This window comes from Panthera pardus, unplaced genomic scaffold (assembly GCF_024362965.1).
Source record: "Panthera pardus isolate Hobbes unplaced genomic scaffold, ASM2436296v1 HiC_scaffold_17, whole genome shotgun sequence".
In the NCBI taxonomy this organism is placed as follows: Eukaryota; Metazoa; Chordata; class Mammalia; order Carnivora; family Felidae; genus Panthera; species Panthera pardus.
Window position 1 is genome coordinate 99,436,907 of NW_026526732.1, and position 23,012 is coordinate 99,459,918.

Here is a 23,012-nt window from a genome sequence, read left to right on the forward strand (position 1 = left end):
CTTTTTATACAAAACCATTCATGTATACTCTTCTCTGACAAATGAAAGCAAAATGACCTCCATACGTGTCCTTGTAAGTATGAAGCCATATTTCATGTATCCAGAAAAAAAGCCATTTCTGGGAAATGTGTATAATATTATTGCTGCATACTCACTTTTTTTCTGAAAGATTTTAAATATGTTTTGGACATTGACATAACTACTAACTCTGGTGTGAGAACACAAGATCTAGTATGAGAATTCATTATCCAGAAGCCAGAAGCTATAAAATGTTCAGTAATTAGCAGTGCTATAAACATAGCTTGATAGATAGAGAAGGTAGGTATAAGGGAGGCTAGAGAGCAAAACATTGAATCAGAGGTCAAAACACTTAATATCTGGATGACCCTAGCTCCAAATAGTGATTAGCCCGATCTTATTTTGTTTGTTTATCTTGAAAAATTAGCACATGCAGGAATGGAAGTCCAAGGAGTTTCTGACTTGCTCAGCTTTACCATGACTCACTCCTATACAAAACCCAACATGAATATATTGAGACGACTTGGAAGGAGAGCCCCCAAAATTGTCAAACCTGCACCTCTCACATAGTATATTCAACTGCATCCCTAGAGAAGAAATAATAAGTAAGACCTGTGTCTTTTTAATGACTACTTAGAGTAATACTCTCAGATTTCAGTTCTGCCCCCTTGTCAACCAAGTGTAAGAACAAAGAGAAATTAAAAAAAGAGACTTCAGGGATGCCTGGCTGACTTCATTGGTTAAGCATCCAACTGCAGTTCAGGTCATGATCTCATGGTTCTTGAGTTCAAGGCCCATGTCAGGCTCTGGGCTGACAGCTCAGAGCCTGGAACCTGCCTCAGATTCTGTGTCTCCCTCTCTCTTTGCCCCTCCTCACTCATACCCTCTCTCTCTCTCTCTCTCTCTCTCTCTCTCTCTCTGTCTCAAAAATAAATAAACATTAAAAAAAATTTTAATAAAAACAAAAAAAAGAAAAAGAAAAGACTTCATTCTCCATGTTGAAAATAAGGGAAGCAATTTCCATCTCTCCTTCATAGAGCATTTACTTTAAAAACTTGTTGCAGGGGCGCCTGGGTGGCTCAGTTGGTTGGGCGGCCAACTACAGCTCAGGTCATGATCTCACAGTCTGTGAGTTTGAGCCTCATGTCAGGTCTGTCCTGAGCACTCAGAGCCAGGAGCCTGCTTCTGATTCTGTGTCTCCCTCTCTCTCTGCCTGTTCTCTGCTTGCTCTCAGTCTCTCTCTCTCTCTCTCTCTCTCTCTCTCTCTCTCAAAAACAATTTAAAAATCTTAAAAAAAACCTTGTTGTTGTAAATACATTCTCCTCTTGTTGAAATGTATATAAATTCTTCTGAAATTTAGACAGGAATTCTGTCAGCTTTAAGACCTAGGAATGTCTTTCTCAAGACTTTGAGAACCATGTCCTTTGAATGTAAATGTCCAAGTGAGATAGCACTCACATTTCCTAGTTTCTGAGAGAGGATAAGAGCCTACCCAGCTGATTCCTACCTCCTGTTATAAAGACGTGAAAAGTGTATTGTAGCTTTGTGTAAAGCTGATTAACTAACACAGGTAGTAACCCCAATTGCTACTGACCAATCTTACTTGAGGATGAATTGAATTATGGTTTATCTTGAGAACATATATATAATGGGTTATATCGACTTGGCTGTATGCAGGGTGAGATTTCTTCCTGTCTTTGCAATCTCCGTGTGATTGCAATATATATATCACATTCTGGTTTAATGCTTATTCAATAACAAAATTGTTTCCTTCCTCTACTATCTTTAAGATGATTTCTGGATTGGCAGAATTTTTAAAAATTATGTTTCCCTAAAACAGGCAGGAGGCTTACAACCCAGGAAAGTTATTTTGATGGGTTCCATTTCTGCCACGCCTGGAGGTAGGCATGTCCTTCTGGTTATCACTGCCTTGTCTACCTGGATGCCTGGGCAGGGGGGCTACCCATTCAGGCGTTCACAGTAGGTGTGTTTATAAGATAAATTTATCCTGGCCCTCTAGCCAGCTGTCTTTCAAAGCATAGGAATTTTATTTTAATCAACACTTAATAATATCCAGATTCTGAGTTCTTGCCTGAGATTACAACCTTGAACTCAGCAATCCAAAATTTATCAAAGCCTGATTTTGAGAAATAACATTTATGAGAAATTGCCTGAAGGGAGTAGAGGGGGCCCATTCTTCTTGATAATTTCATTTTTACCCTTGAATCAAACCAGAAAATGAGAGTGGCTTCCATGGACAAGACACTGACTTCCCCTTTTCTATGTTCTCATCTGGAGGATAAAGATAAAGGAACAAGATGTGTGTTCCCTAAGATTAGAACTTTAAACATCAATAGAGGTTCTGGAATTCAAAATAAAATGAACACAAAAAGGCTCATATGCACCACAGCAGCCAGAAAGTCTTAGTCACCTTGCTAGCACTATTGTTATCTTGCTAAGTCTTAAATGTCTAAAAAATCTGCAGAGAGAAGGAATGAGAAAATGGGAGAAGAATTTGCCTTGTGTGTGTTTATGGGCAGCTGGTGAATGATTAGCTCTCAAGTTGTGTTATTAGCAAGTGGATCCAAAAGGTCAGAATCAACTGCATCTAATCATGTTTTTGGAAATCAATCGACCCTCAAGTTAAAAATAAAATAGGCCTAGGGCTGCATGTAGCAGGCGATGTGAGGAGCAGCAGGTCTCTTTCTATCTCATTCCCCAGTATGACTTTCACAATTAAGCCTGTGGAAGGACAAGTGGGTCATAGAATGGTTGTGGATCAAAGTGTTGCCAAATTCACAAGACATGATGAATATAATCAGAAATAATTGTTGCTACTAGAATTTAATTTCTTTGAAGTAACTCTACTCAGAAATCGTTTACCGCACGCAGGGAGTTTGCTATAAATTAGATGGTGTTATACACCTACTTGGAAACTACTGTATTGGTGTGAATAATTGACGTGTATGAAAGTGACCTCCTTTGCTTGTATAACAGCTCATCATTAGCCAACTATTTTTAAAAGTGCCATATAGAATGCTAAAAAAAAAAATTCTTTGGAATGTAATACCCCCACCCCACCCTCACACTCAGCTTGTGCCAAATGCTATCCCCTGCCCAGCCTATGGGTTTTCCAAAGCTTGTGGGGACTCTCAAAGAAAATAGAAAGAAATATTAGGCTTTACTAAAGAAATTGCAGTGAATCTCAACATAGAGCAGAGCTCTCAAAGTTAATCTACCAGGTTAAAGCACAGGTTAAATCTTTATGACACTAGACAGAAAGATGTGACCCGATTTTTAATTAATTCAAAGCATTCTCCAAAACAAACTTTTGTTATGATTCTCCTGCTTTTACTTTCAAATGTTGGTTTCCAAGATTGAATAACTTATTCAATTTGCCCTCCTAAACTACCAATAAAGGAGCTAGAATTTGAGGATCTCAACTCCTGTTGTCCATTTGAATCACCGGGAGAGATTTTTCAAACAATCAATGTCTTTACCCACCTCCAGAGATCCTTTACTTAATTTGCCTGGAGTGGAACCCTGCTACTGAGGCTTTTAAAAAGTCCCAGTGAATTCTAATGTTCAGACAGAGTTGAGAACCACCGAATTAGATTGTAAGTGAAAGTGTTGAGTTAGTTCTTTTAAAAGTTATTTTATAAATCTTATGATTTATAAAAACAAGGAGCAAATCAAATCAGATATATTTGAGGTCTGTTTGTTTTTAAATTAATTTCAAAGCAAATTTTAAAAACTAGTATCTACAAATAACATGATTGAAAGAAAATACTAGGTGGGATTCTCTGGCAGTAAGAAAGACAAGCCGCTACTTTCAGAAATGAAGGAAAAACCAAGGGGGAAATTCTGAGATCCAGTCAAGGTTCTTCCATAATTCGTTATTTGCACTGCATATATAACTGGAATGGTTTACTCCTTAGGCCATAAAGTCATAAGAATGGAAATGTTTTAGGGGCACCTGAGTGGCTCAGTTGGTTGAGTGACTGTCGTGAGCTCAGCTTAGGTCATGTTCTCATGGTTCATGAGAACGAGCCCCATGTTGGGCTCCAGGCTGAGCTCGGAGCCTGCTTAGGATTCCCTCTCTCCTTCTCTCTCTGCCCCTCTTCCCCCTCTCAAAATAAATGAATAAAAACTTTTAAAACAAGAATGGAATTGTTGTATAAAAACAGATCGTTTTCTTGGTTGGTGCTTTGCAGGTAAATAACTAAAAAGAGAGGGTTTGAGGAAAATATATGGGTCAATATTACAGTCTGACCACATATCATAAGGAGTTATAAAAAGTTGTCAAACTGCTTCCAAACATGCCAGTATTACCAACAAGTAAAACACAGCACACTGGAAGCATAAAATGGTCTTTTGCTTAATTATTTACATGTCTTTTAACACCAACAGTAACTATCTCACAAATGTTAAACTTCAAACTTTAGTTCCCTTTATGTTGTTTCCCATATGTTTGAAATCTGAGGTTGAAATCACTTTTGGTTAATCTTATCCACTAGCTTGATTTTAAGTTTGTCCCTAGAATTATGATATTTGATGCAAAAATACAAATATGATATCCAAGCTATCCTTTTCTGCAACACGTTCAAAGGTTCTTAATTCAGCACTTACTAGCTGAACTAGATGCCTTTGTTATTTAAATAACCAGCTGATTTTTCTATTACTCTGTAGAAACACTCTTATTGCATAGAAACAGGCTATTTGAGTTGAAGCCAAAATTATTATGTTTGAAAGAAAGAAAGAAAACATTTGATTGTCACTATTGTTTTTTACATTCCTCTGAAATGTGCAAAATTTGGGGGCACCTGGCTGGCTCATTTGGTAGAGTGCATGACTCTTGATCTTGGTGTTGTGAGTTCGAGCCCCACGTTGAATGTAGAGATTATTTTTAAAACTTTTTTTAATGTTTATTTATTTTTGAGGGAGAGAGACAGAGTGCAAGTGGGTAGGGTCATAGAGAGAGGGATGTAGAGATTACTTAAAAAAGAAAAAAAGATCAGATGACAGAAGGAATGGCTTAAAAGCTGGAGAGAAGCTAAGCCTCTGCAGGTTACTGAAGTCAAGAAGCTAATTAATCAGTGACAAGAAATGCAGAGCAGGCTGTCAACTCAATGGCCGAATGGGAAAGTTATGAAAACACTCACCAAAATCAGTGTAAAATTTATTCAGTCATTCCACCTTTGGACATAATGGTTTGTCTGATTTTTTACTGTTACACAATTTGCCACTATCACCCTAAAAGGGCTAGCAAACTGACAAAGAGTGAATATGTTTAATATATGAAGGGAGTTCACAAGTCAATAAGAATACCAGTAGATAAATGCATAATGCATAAACAAAACAGACAAAAATCACAGAAAAGTACAGAATTTTTACAATGCAAATAATGTGATGAAAGATAATTTCTTCTCTTAAATTATTAATATTCTAAAATAGGACTTTAAAAGGAAGCAAGATTTCGATAGGATAGAGAGATTTAGGTAGAAAGCTGGACAGAGTAGTAGAGCACTTAAGAGCTCAGGCTCTAGGCGGTCAGATCTGGATTCAATTCCTGTTGGAGCAGACCCTTCCCAGCTATTTGGTTCTAGGCAATATAATGATTTCCCTCAGCCTCAGTTTCCTCACCTGTAAAATGGGAACAATAATAGTACTTATGTTTGTTTTGTGAAGATTAAGTAAAATAAAGCATGTAAAGTACATAATACTTTTTAATGTATAATAAGCTCTCAAGAAATTGGCAATTATGATAATTCTCAATGCTGGCAAGAATATGCGAAAACAGCTATAAAAACAGGCTCCTCCTAGGGTAAATTGTTACAATTTTTTAGGAACACAATTTGGCTATATGTATTAAAATTTTTCCATGTGTCCATAGTCATTGAACCAATAAACCTATTTAAAAATAATCAAAGAAGTGATCAAGGGTAGAAATCCACACTTATTCATAACACAGTTTTATGTTTTAATGACTAATGTTATAGCAGAGAGCCACATGGTCTCATATGAGGAAAGTTTTCAAATTTGCAGGAATAGGAATTTCAGTTTAAGAAAAGTGGGTAATGTGCCCTAAATTGTACAAAATATGCTTTGGGAAAAGTTACATTTTATTTGCAGTTGTATTATTCATACTTCTCTTTTGTATTATGCTTATTTTTTTCTAAATTTGGAGGCTGCAGAAGTCACTATCCAAGGGTATCTGAAATGAAAGCATGAGATATCTCACCCCCTTCTTAAAAGCCCTTTAAAAATTACTTATTTTCCCTCACATTTACCACTTTTAGAGGATGTAGAAGAAGAAACATTATTCAATTATCCTTGCTCTTGATTAAGAGAAAATTAAAAATTTCTGCACACAATTTTTCCTTGCCTCTTTGGCACAGCATTTATAAAAATACAAAAAAAAATTTAACTTTATTTATTTTGACAGAGAGAGAGAGAGAGAGAGAGAGAGAGAGAGTAAGAGAGAACAGAGGACGGGCAAAGAGAGAGGAGAGACAGAGAATCCCAAGCAGGCTCCACACTGTCAGCCCAGAGTCTGAACCTGGGCTAAAACCCATGAATCGTGACATCATGACCTGAGCTGAAATCAGGAGTCAGAGGCTTAACAGACTGAGCCACCCAGGTGCCCCTACGAAGAGGAGCACAAAATGTGAAGTGACTGCACATTTGTATGAAAATTGACAGGTATGTTTCAACTGGTATGCTTTTGCCTATATGCTACCTTCCCTGAGCAGAATTTACCAGGGGATCAGGGGCAGTGCTCAGTGAGCTCACCAGACACCTTCCAATGAGCTATAACTGAGACACCATGAGACATTGGGGCCGCTGATTCACAACACCCACCATAAGTATTATGGGCACTCTTTGACGGTCGAGACAGGACAACAGTGTTTCACATATGTATCCAAAGTGGAAATCACAAAGACAGATATTGGGAAAGAAAGAGTTGGTTTATGATCAAGGTACTACACACATGGGGACCTCTAGAACCACCTTTCACATCGACAAGCAGCAAGAATGTACTTACTCAGCTATCAGTTGCTTCTGAACAACACAAAGTGGGCCAGTTAGTTTTTTTCTTTTTTAAAAAATGTAAATATTGGGGTGCCTGGGTGGCTCAGTCGGTTAGGCCTCCGACTTTGGCTCAGGTCATGATCTTGTGGTCCGTGAGTTCAAGCCCCGAGTCGGGCTCTGTGCTGACAGCTCAGAGCCTGGAGCCTGCTTCGGATTCTGTGTCTCCCTCTCTCTCTGCCCCTCCCCTGCTCATCCTCTGTCTCTCTCTCTCAAAAAAAAAAATAAACATTTAAAAAATTAAAATTTAGATATTTAAATTTAATATTTAAATAATTTAATAATATTTAAATAATTTCAATATTAAAAATACTTTAACTATTAATATTTTTTAAAATAAGATTTATTTCCACAACCTAATATCACATGGAAATGGATAACTATATCTCTAATTGTATCTTACATTTACCTCTTTGGAATCAAGAATTTCATGTTCAGGAATAGCCACCATTGGATGACTCAGCTTCACAGAAAAGTTGCCCAGGATGTGATCAGGGGTAGGAGTAAGGAGAAATAAATGTTTAAATTTCATTTAAATAGATATTTAAGCAATGACATAAGTATATTATCACTGACCACAGTAGATTCTTCCAAATGTAAACATTTGATTTGAATTTAAATTTGATTTGATTTGTTATTAAAAACATGGGCAGATATTCTTGACATAGAAAAAAAAAGTGTCAGTGGTGAATACATTGAGCATGAGACCATATCTTATTTATCTTTGTGTCTCACATAAACTCTTAACAGTGTTTGGCATATAGCATAGATAGTTATTAATTGTTTATTGAATAAATGAATTGTTAAAACACATGGCAGATTTCACAGAGAGGAAACAAAGTTATATTTATGTCTCACTCCTCACATTAGGCCTCAAATTTAAAAGCTCCAAAGCGAAAGAAACCAATCATGCTCAGATCCCAGTATATGCAGATGTGTCTACAGAGAGTAAATGCTTCCTCAGAATATAAAGCATTGTGTATTGCAAACATTAAGAATCTCAATGTATAGGGACTTCATAAGCATTGCAGTCTTACAGGATGAGGGTATTACAATTAGTTTAAAACACAGTGCCATTTTAATAGGAGAGAGGCTTTTTGCTTATATAGAAATGTTTATTGTTGCAGGGGTCTTCTAAGCATTATACATACATTTAAACCTATTAAGATAGAAAAAGGCAGAGGGAATACAGGAAAAGAGAGAGGCAGAATAAGGAACCCACATACACGAAGGGCAGGGGCAAGCTATCATTCATAATAAATCTGCCCCCCTTTTTTCACCATCTCTCCTCATTTCAACTTTGGGGGAACCACAGTACCTGATTTGCCAGAGCATTCCTTGTTCCTACTATTGTCCTGGGCAAATCAGGATTATGAAAATAATTGCCCCCCCCCCCCCCTTTCACTCTCACTAGGGTCCTGCTTTGATCAGTAAATCAGTAGAACAGTGACTAGTTCCTAATCCTCTAGTAAAATTCAGAGGAGCCCAACAATCTGGCCTTGGCCCAGGGAGGGTGCCATCATTGGCTGCTAGGATAGCCAAGGAGGTCCTGTTCCACATCTCCTCAGGCTTCCCTCCCTCTCTGTTCCAGCAGATTTTCACAAATGGAGCCTGCTTTTATTTAAAGCTATAGTTTCACTAAATCCCAAACATTACACTCTGTTCCCAACTATGAAATCCTCTGGGTATCATAACATCAAGACTCTTAGCTGCCTAAGACCATCGCTTTAAATAGAAGCATGATCTGGTCCCAGAGCCAACTAGAGATCTAAATAGCATTCCAGAAATCATCTGGAAGTGCTTAGTTCTCATTCATTGAGGTCTCCTGAGATCCTAAGTATGGCTCAGGACTGGACTTATGTACCATTTCAAACCTTAAACCCAGGTAATTGGTCCTGGAGGCAGCAGAATCTTTAGCATACCTAGGCCAAGCTCTAGGGTAATTATATAAATCAGTAGAGTTGCACAATGGCAAATTTTCTTTCTCCTAGTCGCTTAAGATATAATAGGATAAATATCCAAAAATTTAAAAACGTTGGAAACCTTCCAATAAAATTTTCAGCTAAGATTAGAAAAGTAATTGAATAATTATGTAATACCTATTTTTATACTCCATTCCTTCTTTCCAATATAGGCACTCATTCATTTATATCCATTTCATTTTAATCTTTAATTTCAGAAACTGTGTGTTAACTACCCTAATCAACAGACGAGAACAGAAAATGATGAATCCAAATTAACTGGTATTTCCCTAATCATTTATGTTTGGCTTTGGAATGCTTTCTTCTCTTTATGATTTTTTTTATCACAGTGGGTTTGCCTTTGTATTATCCTCAAGCTGACTAAAAATGTAAAATAAAATGTGATAATAATATCTTTGAAGGTTAATGGATTTAGCCATAACAATTTATTATGCACTCACATGACGAATTCCTTACACATATTAGTTTACTTTTCACAACAACCTAGTGAGCACTGGTATTACCCTGTTTCACAGATGAGGAAATCAAAGCACTCAGAGACAGAATGACTTAGTCCAGGTCCAGAACTAGAAAGTGGCAGAGCCATGACTGGAATCCAGGATGAAAGTTTCAGAGACTGTGCTTTCAAAGCAAGGGTAAAGTGGTAATATGCCAGGAAGTTACTCAGGAGACAGGACAGTGGTGCCAGGGTAAGGGAGTGGGGTGCATCATTTTGCAAAAGGAAGAGCCACATATTAAAGACATGAGTGCCTCATTCAGAGATCAGAAGCAGTCAGGAGTGTCTGGTATAGTTATGAAAGGCCACACTGGAGACATAATACAATGGAGCTTATGTGTCAGATGAGAAGTCTGACTTCATTCTCCAGGCAATGAGAAACCAGTGAAGTACTTTAAGCAAGAAAGGGGCATGTGTGATCAGATTTTCATTAAGAAAGAAAGAAAGAAAGAAAGAAAGAAAGAAAGAAAGAAAGAAAGAAAGAAAGAAAGAAAGAAAGAAAGAAAGAAAAAGTCATTGTGACTGATGTACAAAATATGGAAGGTTGTGGAAGTGGAGTGAGAGGTCGGGGGGCTTGGAAGATTTACATAATCCAAGAGAGAGAATAAAGAAGGTTTATATTAAAGCATTGCCTTACAGTGTGGAACAGACTCAAGATTTTCCTGGGTAACTCTAGACCCCCTATGCCCCAGGATGAGTGAAGAAGCATCAGGTAGACACGTTGATATGACTCCCTACTGATTAGGGAAGACACACTGAGAAGCCTTGGAGAAAATTAATGTTGAGCGTTGATATCTCTGCTGAATAGAGAGACTGTGTACTGCATGAGGGCTAGAGATGCTAAGTGCAGAGGACAATAAAATATTGTGTGAAAATCTTCTCACAATAAGAATGGTAACAATGAAGCTAAACCATTAAAATAAATTCTACAGGGGTACCTGGGCTAGCTCAGTCGGTAGAATGAGTGACTCTTGATCTCAGGGTCATGAGTCTGAGCCCCGTGTTGGGCATAGAACCTACTTAAAAAATAAAACAAAATAAATTCTACATAGGTGAGTGGCTTGCTATGCAGTGAGTAGGTGTATGGTGAAGGACAGAGTCATTCAAGACTGTTTATTTGGTGCTAAGTGTTCTGGAAAGCATATTACTATTATGCCTCAAAAAGAAACTGAAAAGTTAGTAATTTTATCATCAGAGCATTATTCAGCATAGAAGGATGAGTGAGATAGAAAGCTCAGGTGAAATGAGACACAACATACTTTTATCCTGGATGCAAACTCATGTCCTGGATATTGTATCACAGATTAATTGGACCTTTGCTCACTCACTACTGTGGGATAATCAACAAGTGGTATTTGAATACAATATTCAGTTGATTTTTATTACACTCTTGATCCCAGCTGCCACCACACTAATATAAAGCCTTACGAAGTGTTTGTCACCAGTGTGGGGCTTTCTCATAAATGTCACTTCTTCTCCCAAGGTAACACAAACTTCTCTAACAAAGACAGATAAATGAGCTCAAACCAACTGAAGAAATCAGAACCGCGACAACCAGAAAAAAAGAAAACATGCAAAATGTGGTTAAACCACTTCTTTAAGTCTTGACTCCACATGAGAAATGGAATTCAAAGCTCTAACTTTGGTGGCCTCCCACATGAAGATGAAGGTGGTTTTCTTGGCTACCAGAAATTATGAAGCAGAGGAAGATTTGTGAGAAATGTTAACATTTTAAAATTGGCAAGAGTGCTACAAATGCTATTCAGAATTCAGTCCTTTGAGATTGCTTCTTAGCTGAGCTATATCTTCTCCTAAATCTCCTTCACTCCATTCATCTTTGGTAAACGGTAACTTCCACTTCCGTTTTCCTGGTGTAGACTTGTGAACCACTCAAGTTACAGTGTAACCGTCTGAAGAACATCCCTCAAAATAGATGTGAGAAACTATTTTAGCAATACCTACAGCAAATCGTGTATTTCATAGGTATATAATGCTGTCATTATGAAAGTGTAAGCCTTTGGGCATCACGTGGATTGTGTCATTCAGTTTTAGGACCTTTACACTTGGCACAGGACCTGCTCAGCACAGAGTACAAGCAAATGATTACTGGGTAAATAAATTAAGGAAAGAAAGAATGAATGAGATGGCTATGGAAAAGAGGATTTTCTGACTTGCAAAATTAAAGAATTCTGAATTAGTGAAGAATTAGGACGCATTTACTGCATTCCTAAAGAACTCATTTGTATGAAATTTTGCAAGTCAAGGGAATTCTGAGCTAGAACTATCATGCACATGTGTTCTATTTGACCCTCACAATTTTTTCTTTAAATTTTTTATTTTTTTTTAATGTTTATTTATTTTTGAGTGACAGAGAGAGAAAGAGCATGAGCAGAGGAGGGGCAGAGAGAGAGAGGAAGACACAGAATCCAAAGCAGGCTCCAGGCTGTGAGCTGTCAACACAGAGACTTATGTGGGGCTCGAACCCATGAACCTTGAGATCATGACGTGATCCAAAGTAGGACACTTAACCGACCGAGCCACTCAGGCACCCTAACACTCACAATTCTTTTGCCCAAAAAGGAAATGAATTTAGTTGTGTTTGAGGCTACCAACTCTACCTGCAGGTTTGTATTTCTAGTTTCTCTTGAACTGCTTAAATGTCTTGCAAACTTCTTCTCAGGCACCACCTCCACTTACGACGTAAAGGTGGAAGTCCTTCAAAATCCTTGGTAAGGGAATGAAGAGTACGAAATATGGGTTTGTCTTATTTCCCATAAAGACTTCGAGCTGCTGGAGGGTAGGACCCATCATACCCTAGCAGTTGTATACCAAACACTGGATCCACCTTATTGCTCGAGTCTATGCCTTTGGCATCTGCGTGGCTCAGTTGGTTGAGCGTGGTTGGTTGAGCTCAGATCATGATCTCATGGTTCATGGGTTCAAGCCCCACACTGGGCTCTTTGCTGACAGCTCAGAGCCTGGAGCCTGCTTTGGATTCCGTGTCTCCCTTTCTCTCCGCCCTTCCTCCCACTCACGCTTTGTCTTTCTCTCTCAAAAATAAATAAACATTAAAAAAATTTTTTAAAAAGTCTATGCCTTGAACAAAACATGGGAGTGATCCAAGTTTTCTGTTACTGAGGGCAGTTTATGACATGTGCTATGAGGAAAAACCTGCACTCAATGACAGGGAGAAATATACTACTCCTACCCATATGTCTTAAAGAGCTCTTCTGCACTAGCCTGAAAAATTACCTACAGAATATCAGTAATTTAAATATTTATTTTTAGAATTTAAAGATGCAGCATCTCTTTTTTGGTGATGCCCAAAAGTATTAAAAATTTTCCCATGCCAGGGGTGACTGGCTGGCTCAGCTGGTAGAGCATGTGACTCTTGATCTTGGGGTAGTAAGTTCAAGTCCCATGCTGGTGTAGAGATTACTCAAAAATAAAATCTTTAATTTTTTTTTTTTTTTTCCTATGCCACTAACTCCTTGTGTGACTTAGGGAACATCACTTTGGCTCTGGGCCTTGGTTTCCTCATCTTTAAACTCTGGGCCCTAACTAGATGAGTTCTGGTACCTCCTCTACTCAGATAACTCAGTGAGTCTGTGACATATAAAAGGAACTCTGTTGATGGATAAATGATGCTGTCTCAGAAAAAAAAAAAAAAAGTGCTTCTTTCTTGGAATCTCCCGCACTGAGCCACAGCTGAGCTAGAAGCTGTACCTCCGTCAATGGTAAAGATGAACTCTCCACAGAATCTCAACTGGAGGGGCACCTGGATGACTCAGATGGTTAAGCGTCCAGCTCTTGATTTCAGCTCACGTCATGATCTCGCAGTTCTCGGGATTGAGCCCTGCATCTGTCTCCGCACTGTCAGATTCTCCCTCTCCCTCTCTCTCTGCCCCTCCCTACTTGTGCTCTCTCTCTCCCTCTCCCTCCTTCTCTCTCTCTCTCTCTCTCTCAAAAATAAATAAACATTAAAAATTAAAACTAAAAAAGAATCTTATCTGGAATCCTTAATATCAGTTCTTAACTGTGCTACTTGCTCCTTGTATGTATGAACGTTTATAAATACTACAAAGTTTCACAACATTCCTCTGTGTATTCCCTGAGTATTGTCATATACTCAGTTGGCATTTGGTATATTTTCATTGTTTTATAAACCCAGAGAAAACTTCCTATTGAGTGTTGATCATTAATATCATTATTGTGGGGTCTAAGTACCAGTAAATCTAATACCAGTAAGAAAACAGGAATTTTCTGCTCTGATCTTTGTAATAAGTCTTTTTAGATATGGTTGAAAATTTCCAAATTAAACTATTTTTATTGTTTGCCTTTTCTCTTCCATCCCAGGAGGGATAGACTTGGGACAGTTAGAATTCCTTCCTCTAAAGACCACTTTCTAAAGGGCAGCTTAATGGAATTTTTTTTTTCTCATCTACTCTGTGTTCAGCCTGTTTTGAAAACAAATACCACATCCCTGTGTTTATTCACATTTTTCATCTAGACTTCCTTCTTTCTCAACTAGAAAATGACTTCCCTAAGGGGTTGAACTACACCATTCACTTTTTTCATTGCACAGCTTCCAGGTTGTAATGAAAATGGAACAACATCTATATTCCAACACCATTCAAATTCGGGATTCAAATTTGGGAAACTGAAATTGGAATTGACAAGGAAGCATATTTGTTCTCTGTCTTTCCTTCAAGGGCACAATTATTTGCTTAGTACTACAAGCAAAACATTGCTTTCAATTGTTGTTGATATCATACTAATTCTAATACAATCATAAACCAAAAGACTCTTTCTTCACAAAAGATAATGTTGGTGGAATATTTTTCTCCCCTGTTCTTTCTTTTCCATAGAACATAAGGGCTATTAGCTATTATATTCCAATTGGACAAATAAAAAATACAGCTCGGTATTAAGATTCAGCCTCATAAATATTTTTCAGTCCAATTCCAGCTGTTCCTAATTTGCAACTAGTTATTCCCAAGTTGCAAGAAACCTATCCCAGGACCCAGGAGTATGTCAACAGATGTCAATCGATGTATTACAAAAATTTGGAAAAGTGTTTCTTAGGAGGAACAGGCACAAACATGATGGGGTCAAACTGTGTTCTCCCCGACTTCCAAACACCCCCCTACCAGACCCCATTCTGCTCTCCCCTAACACTCCACTCCCAGCAGCATCTTTGAGAATGTAAGGAGGAGAGGTTGAAGAGGAAGAGAGCAAATGAGCTGAGGACTGTATGACTTAAGATCAGGAAAGCAAGGCTGTCAGAATATGTCAGGAATGGCTGCAATCTAAGACCAAGTTACAATAGGCACTGCAGGCTGTAGGTGGGGCAAGATGGGGGGGCTAGGCAGTGAGTGTAGTGACAGTTTCAAGGTATATGGAAGACAAGGTAAGAGTGTTAGGAGGGGCTCCTGTCATTCCTGAAATGTAGTGTGAAGCAGTGTATATAAAGATGGAGGAATGGAGTCCACCTCCAAGGAAGTGGGGCAGACAGGCTACATACTGGAGGCAGCCCTCGTCCCTGGAGAATCTCATCTCTAAAATCTCATCCCTGGACAATCTGTCTCCTTTTACTCCTTGCTATCTTCCCGGCAAAAGCACATCCTAACAGCCATGGTAGTTTTTATTCAAACTTCAAACCATAATGGATGTGGTATTTACTAAGTTAGAAGTCCATAGAAAACCCCTATGTTTAGTTATGTTATGTTAGTTGGTTTTAGCCATTCCAAAGAGTGAGATCTTTTGCAAATTAGGATAAAAATGCTTATAATACTACATATTTGTCTAATATTTTTATCACCTACAGTTTGATAAACTGTTAAAATGTTATTGAAATTTTGAAGCATAAAATGCATTCTCAGGCATACAAAGCTTCAGAATATTTGCCAAATAAGGATCGCTTTAAAGGCCTTCTTAGATCAAGAAGAGAAACAAATGCAGGAGGGTGAAGTAGGAAATTCAGGAAGGTAGGGGAATAAAGCACTCTGAGTATGGTTTTGCCATTAAAAAAAGAAAATAGAAAAAAGAAAGACCATGTAAAAGACAGAAATTATAACCATAAAATGGCAGAAATAAAAATTGAGAATGAAATATATCAACATGATGAGAGGTAATGGAAGGGGCAAGATGAGACTTGTCTTACTAGAAGATTTAGATATTAATAAGGATATATGAACATGAATGTGGACCCTAAGTTAAGGGCAATCATAACAACAAAATAGAATGAATCACTTTTAAACTAGTAAACTAAAACCAAATCTCTTGGGTGGAAAGCTGGAGAGAAAAGAAATTGTAGTAATGGAAAATGTAAAATAATATGACAATATTAAGGTCATGTAGTGAGATAATCTCATACATTAAGAGAAATCTCTATAGGCACAATTAAAAATCAAGACCAGAGAATATTTGGTCAATAAAAAATACACACACACACAAGAAAACGTACAAAAATTGAAAATAAGAGGAAAAGATTTATCTATCCAAAATGAGACAAAATAAAACTGGAATAGCAATGTTATATTTATAAATGGATGACCTTAAGAAAAAAATTATAAGAGACAAGAAAATACAGTATATACTAGAAAAAAAAAAAAACTCAATGGACAAGAAGATCTGACCATCATAAGTATATATTCTTAATAATACAAAGTATTGAGATTAGTGTTTGACCTCTGATTCTTTGAGGGCAAAGGAGAGACCTTATGCTTCATTTTAATGCTTCAGTAGAACTAAGATAGTGTTTCAATGACCAATGGGAGCTAAGTAAATATTTTTAAACAGCCTGAAGAAGGGTCCAACCCCATGGTCATATCTTCCTTCCACAAAAGGTTTCTACTTGATTCACAGAACATATGGAACATAAGGCTTATTGAGGGCAAATGGGTACTATTATTTGATAGCTGTAAAGGAAATGTTCTGAGTTGTATTGAATCGGTCACACGTGGGTAAACTTCAACAAATTGAAAAATCTGAAAAAATGTTCTGCTTATATTTTAGTGAAAGGAGTAAAACAGTGATCACATTAAGCAAGATGAAGCCACATAGGAACATTCTTCCCTGAAGTTTCAAAATAAGAGACTCCTCCACGATGCACATACCACATGGTATATGTGGTTTTTGTTACATTGAGTAAAAGAATAATGAAATAAATTAAAGCAATGAGACAAAAAAGTAGGTTGAACCATATCAAACTGATAAAATTGATGTTCTTGTAGGTCAAGAACTGTTGGATGTGGATCCACCTCATACAAAAGACATTTGAAAAATAAGTCATAGCATTAAAGGAAGTTTAGACAAACAACTGTGCTCAAAGGTAAACATATATATGTATGTGTGTGTGTGTGTGTGTGTGTGTGTGTGTGTGTATGTAGACTCAATTTATAAAAACTCGGTTTACAAAGATGAATGCCTCCACAAGGGTTTTTATCATATTTCAGGGCCCACAGCTGCCTCCTTCTATAGACCATTGCCCTCAGTTGAGGATACCAGCCCTTAGCCCTCAGCTGAGTTTCTTGACACTCTCCCACATCATGGTCCACAACCAAAGATTGACTGACAGTGGGGATCAAAGTTCAGCACCTTTTCCACAAGGGCGGATAACTTTGCAATCTATGCTACCCTCCCTATGAGTTAGGCCAAGGCTCACCTCTACCTGAGAACACATTTGCTCTGCTACTTGTCCTTCTCAATGAGGATTCACTCTCTCTTTTACAGGAAATAGCACAACCTCAGTAAATCACAAACACCTGAACCCTTGTCTCAGGCTCTGTTTCCAAGGAAACAGCTCTAGATACCATGCACTGGGGAAGAGGAAGGTGGCAGCTGAGTGCTCTGATATACAAGAAACTCATTTTTCCTTTGTGCCTCTACCTGAACAAGGTGCAACTTGATGGCAGTTTATTTTCTTTATGCCTATAAAACACAAGTATGGTCAATAGATTCTAAGGAGCCAGTGTGTTTTTTATAAGAGCTTTAAAAATCATCTTTCTCCAAGTGTACCTTTCCTCACTAAAATTGCCATCCAGCCTGCCTCCTACTGCACAGTTCTTATAAATTAGTAAGTTCTTAATTTTTAAAATGATTTTATTAAAAAGGTTACAATGAAAAAATTCAGCTATAGATGACAACAAATGAGCTCAGAGACAGAGGCATAAGAATTGATTGTTCTTGATTTCCTGGAAGAAATTTAAAAGTCAACTGTTCGTGATTACACTAAGTACATTTTAAGAATGAACACTGGCGATTAGATAACGTGAAACATGCCTGGTCTCAAATGCCAGCCTGTCATTAAGGCATCTGTTGTGTCGAAATGTCCTTCTTGCCCTCTAGTGGAGAACCTAACTAAATATGATTGACACTTGATTTTTCAGAACTGTTTCTCTTAAGATACCTGCTCCCTGGCATTCATTTTTAATGTTAAAAGCCCAATTAATTTGCATTTACCCATTTTGAACAGAATGTTCTTTATGAACATATACAGATTCATCCATTCTGAAAACAATTTGGCATAGGCAAACCGTGCCCCTGTTTTGGTTTCCTGAAAAATCTAAAAACATTAAAAACCAATTTTGAGTTGGCTTTTTCTCCTATTCCACCCACCTCAAAGGTTTTCTATTCTACAGTATCAGAATAGTTATCCAATTCCCAGAAACTCCCAAAGTTTCCAGAAAAGTTTTGGAATTGAGAGCAAGGTGGCTTATCTCTCTGGGATGATAGAAAATAAATTTTCTTGGTTTATTCACACAGAAGGATTTCTAATTATGTAGATGAAACAAAAACAGATATTATCAAGGAGGAGGATAAAATGAGGTTTTTGCCTCTAAAGTTCAAGATGACTTCTTTTTTTTTTAATTTTTTTAACATTTATTTATTTTTGAGAAAGAGAGAGAGAGCACGAGTTGGGGAGGTACTGAGAGCCAGAGGGAGACATAGAATCTGAAGCAGGCTCCAGGCTCTGAGCTGTCAGCACAGAGCCTGATACAGGGCTGGAATCCACAAAATGCGAGATCATGACCTGAGCCAAAGTCAGATGCTTAACCAACCGAGCCACCCAGGGGCCCCTCAAGATGACTTCTTTCAGTAAATATGGCGGCCTCAGTCTGTCAAAGTATTAGATGTACAGTGGTTCTCTTAGGCACTAACCTTTGAGTCTGCTGCAGAAACATGGTTGCAGCCTGGGGTTGTAAGGTGAAAAGCACTGTGGCCTTTCATGATAAACCCAGTCTCTTCCAATAACTCACATCGTCATGGCCTTGGGTGTGTTAGGAGTATTATTCTGCAACATTTGTCTCCAGTTTCCTCATCTGTGAACTGAAGGAAGGCGCATGACCTCAGTGGTTAGTTCCTGTCCTGAGGTAAATGGCTCTGTTATTTGGCCAGACAGAAGTCTATGATTCCAGAGTGGTGGTGTTGGTAAAGCTGATGATGCTATTTCCTTGATAGTTTTTTGTTTTGTTTTGTTTTGAAGGGAGAGTCTTAAGAAAAATTAGTCAAGTGCCAGCTTTTGAGCTAGTCTGCTGGAATTTTATACAAATTATTTACACTTTCTGAGCCCAGTTTCTTTGTATGTGAAATAAAGGGGATAAAACCTACTTTATTATGCTTTGAAATTTAACTAAAATGCTGTCTATAAAGTGGCATGTTATTTGCAACGACATGGATGGATCTTGAGGATATAATTCTTAGTAAAATAAGTCAGCCAGAGAAAGGCAAATCCATATGATTTCACTAATATGTGGGTTATAAGAAACAAAAGAAAGACAAACAAAAACTCTAAAAATTAGAGAACTGGTGATTACCAGAGAGGAGGTGGGGTGAAATAGGTGAAGGCGATTAAGCGTGCACTCAGCGTGGTGAGCTCTGAGTACTGTAAGACCTGTTAAATCCCTAAAGTGTATACCTGACACTAATATGACTGTATGTTAACTATACGGAAATTAAAAAGTTAAATTAAAAAATAATATAATAAAATAAAATAAACATAAATAAATAAAGTGGAACGTATGCCTACTTTTTCCCAGTATGAATTTCTTTCTTACAAAACTTCAGTGACCCCTCAACAAACTCCCCGCCTTCTGCTCACATATCCAGCTAACCCAGTGCCCCCAAGGATGCAGAAGCTGTCTGAAAGTCTTACTTCTGGCTAACTTCAAACGATAGGTCTTGGTTCCAGTTGCTTCTTCAATATGCTGGCCTGCTTCCATTTCCTCACGCTTGGCCCTGTTCCTTTTCTTTCCTGCCTGGAAAACTTCCTGCTGTTCCTTCTAACTGGAGTGCCCAGCAGGCCCCCAAATGGCTTCTTTTTAGACCTGGATTCAGACATCGTGGCCTCATTACGTCTTTCTGGATTCATCAGACTAGAGCAGGACTTTTGTAACAGATACTCATAACTACTTGATTGTCTTCTACGTGACACTTGCCACAATTATCATTAAGTAATGGGCTTTTTTTTGCATATTAATTTCTGCTTCTCCCAAGTAGAGAAGAACGTACCTGCAAAGGCCCCTCACATTTCTCTGACCTTGATCTCCGTGTATGACCAGCAGAGACACCTAAGGGATACTTAGTAAATCTTTGTGAAATAAGTAATTTGTCAACTTCCTGACTCCAGGGTTCCGAGACCTCATGTTGGAATAAAAAAGCTGCAAAATTTATGCTCCTTATTACCAGTAGGGAGTTAGGCCCTTACTTAGGCAAGGTTTTTGTAACCTTGAACCAAATCACTTAACTTAGTGCTCATTTTCTCATTTTGAAGCTAGGTGCAATTGTAAACGGCTTCTCTCAAAGGAGTGTTGCTTTATTCTTAAAATACATCTGGAAAAGACTTTTCACATCTTTAGATCTAAATATTTACAGCTTACCTTAGAAAAACAAATTTTTATTTCAAAGCCCCCTCAGCCTTTGAACCAGTAGGTGAAGGTTAGAATTGCTTTAGATTTTCCCTTCTGCAGCTAAATCACAATCTGCTTTAACTTCTGTTGATTAATCTCTGTTGAAATATCAGAAGAAGTCTCAAAAAAAAAATCTCCTTTCAGATGAGCTACTAAAAAATTTAACCCACGTTGGAAACATGCCTATATTAAAATTTTAATTCACTTATCACATGTCTGTAGATTCATAGAGTCAGTTTTCTGAGTAGCCATGCAATGATATCACCAGTTAAGATAGTCTCAATAATGGACACAATAGAAACTTTACAAGTTGACTGAATTTGAAAATAAATAAGTAGGAGAACAAATGGAGGAAAAGAAAGTGAGAAAATTCAACATTTATAGGGTGAATGACCCAACGGGTTTAAAGGAAGCATGCTCTTGACCTAGGAACAAGCTAAAGCCATTTTACGGAGGATCCTTTCCTACCTACCCATCCTGGATATAAAAGTTGCCTTCCTTTCTTCTGTCTTCCTAGTTCATTCACATAGTACAGCACTACCAGGAAACCTCATCAGAGGTTCCAGAGTCCATTGCCAACCCCTAATACTCCATTTTGCAAAAATAAAAGACAATAGAACTTGAATCTCCTGATAAGTTCACTGTCTATTACATTTAGGTGTAACATTCCTATGCCTATTCCCTAAACTGTGTATTTCTTAACCATAAAACATTTGGCTAAAAAGGTTCCCACACTATTCAAATAACTGTCTCTCACTTTCGGCTTATTCTGAGTGATCCTTTATGTAGAAAAAAACAAATAATGAATGGAATTGGACTGAAATATCTCCATTGTGTTCACTCTCCTCTCATTTTGTCATTGCAGACAAGTTATATTTCCTCTTTATTCTTAATCTATAATCTCAAGAGCAGCTGCTTGGAAAAGAGGCTAATAAAAATGGATCAGTAAATACTGTGTTGACACATCATAAAGATAAGATACATTTCAAGTTAAATGTTTCACCTCTCTTAGCAAGAACATAATTCTAATATAAAGGATCAGTATATTCTAAAACCTCATTTTATGAAAAAGGCATTTTAATTTCTTAAAAAGTAAATCATAAAGTACATGTTGGCAGCTACAGTACTTTTTCAGAGAAATGACTTTTAATAATTGAAGCAGTGTTCTGGGGAAAAAAAAATGTACCTTCTGATTCAGTAAGTCCATGAATACTGGACGTATAAACACTCAGCCCAATGGTAGATGTTACAAGCACATGGGAGCAATTTTGATTAAGAATTCAACCTAACATTTTATGACTTTCTTTAATTAAGAAAAAAAAATCCTGTGACCTAAGGTAGTATATGTACCATTTAATACTTGTGTCTCCTTTTACTTGATAAAAGTTTTATGTGAAAAATCAACCATTATAATCAAGCACTTTTTAACATGTTGATATAGTTTTTCTTTGTAAATTTATTTCTCATAATGAAGTTTATCTTCTTGTTGAATCATGATGGAATTTAAAAGATGAAAGAGGAATAATTTGCTACCATAGGGAAAGCTCAAAATTTTCAGAAACATAAAAACTTTTAAGATCATCCAGTCCAGTGGAAGCTATGAGTTTAGGAGTGTTTTGTTTTGTTTTTTTGATTTTTTGTTTTTGCTTTTTGGTTTTTTTTGTTAAGCTTATTCATCTATTTTGGGAAAGAGAGAGAGGGAGAGGGAGAGAGACAGAGAGTGTATGTGCGAGTAGGGGAGAGGCAGAGAGAGAGGGAGAGAGAGAGAATCCCACAGAGGCTCTACATTGCCAGCACAGAGTCCAATGAGGGGCTCAAACCATGAGATCATGACCTGAGCCAAAATCAAGAGTCAGAAACTTAACCAACTGAGCCACTCAGGTGCCCCTGAGTTTAGGAGTTTTAAGTAAGTCTCAGGAATCTGCATTCTTCTGAAGCTCCCCATGTAATTCTCATGAAATATAGCCCAGTTTTGATCTTAGAGTAAGAGTTTTAGAACCAAACCCAATATCCTACTATTCCAGAGGAAAAAGAAACTCATGGAAAAAGAGTGACCTGTGTCAACAATATCATTTCTGCAAATTAAATGTACACAAAATAATAATGCAATATTTGGAAGAAAATATGCAAACAAATGAAAAATAGTATAGTAGACTATGAAGAAAAAGGAAAGGGGAGTGAGAAATCAGAGGTAAAGCAAATACATATGGGAATAAACTTGAAAGCATTAAAGGAATGAATAGGTTGTAATACAAGGAAAAAACACATTTTAGATGAGAGTAATGTCCTCCCAGTTATATCGATGGATTGTTTCTTCACTTCAGCACCAAAATTCCACAAACAACAGGTAGCATGCTGAAAAAATATATAAAACTGAGAACTTAAGTTGGAACATGAAAGTTTCAGGTTGCCACTTGATCTTGGTAAAAATCCTATGATAGAGATTCTATTTTTTTTTACATTTTTTTAAATTTCTTTAAGTAATCTCTGCACCCAAAGTGGGGCTTGAACTCATGA

General features: G+C 37.4%; 1 protein-coding gene across 14 annotated transcripts in view; it reads right to left on the reverse strand.

The window, feature by feature from the left end:
- MLIP (muscular LMNA interacting protein) overlaps positions 1 to 23,012 on the reverse strand; it is a 247,734-nt gene that overhangs the window by 2,688 nt on the left and 222,034 nt on the right. For 2 of the 14 annotated variants that reach the window (XM_019457437.2, XM_019457443.2), the window contains 2 exons: positions 7,517 to 7,570; positions 5,447 to 5,661 (listed from right to left, as the gene is read on the reverse strand). The exons of 2 other annotated variants lie outside the window; for them this stretch is intronic. In XM_019457437.2, coding sequence (XP_019312982.2) covers positions 5,611 to 5,661; positions 7,517 to 7,570 — 105 coding nt within the window. In that variant the 3' untranslated portion in view covers positions 5,447 to 5,610. Of the gene's footprint in view, positions 1 to 5,425; positions 5,662 to 7,516; positions 7,571 to 23,012 lie in introns of those variants that run through there. 10 more of the 14 variants (XM_019457445.2, XM_019457438.2, XM_019457448.2 and 7 more) reach the window with 9 other exon arrangements.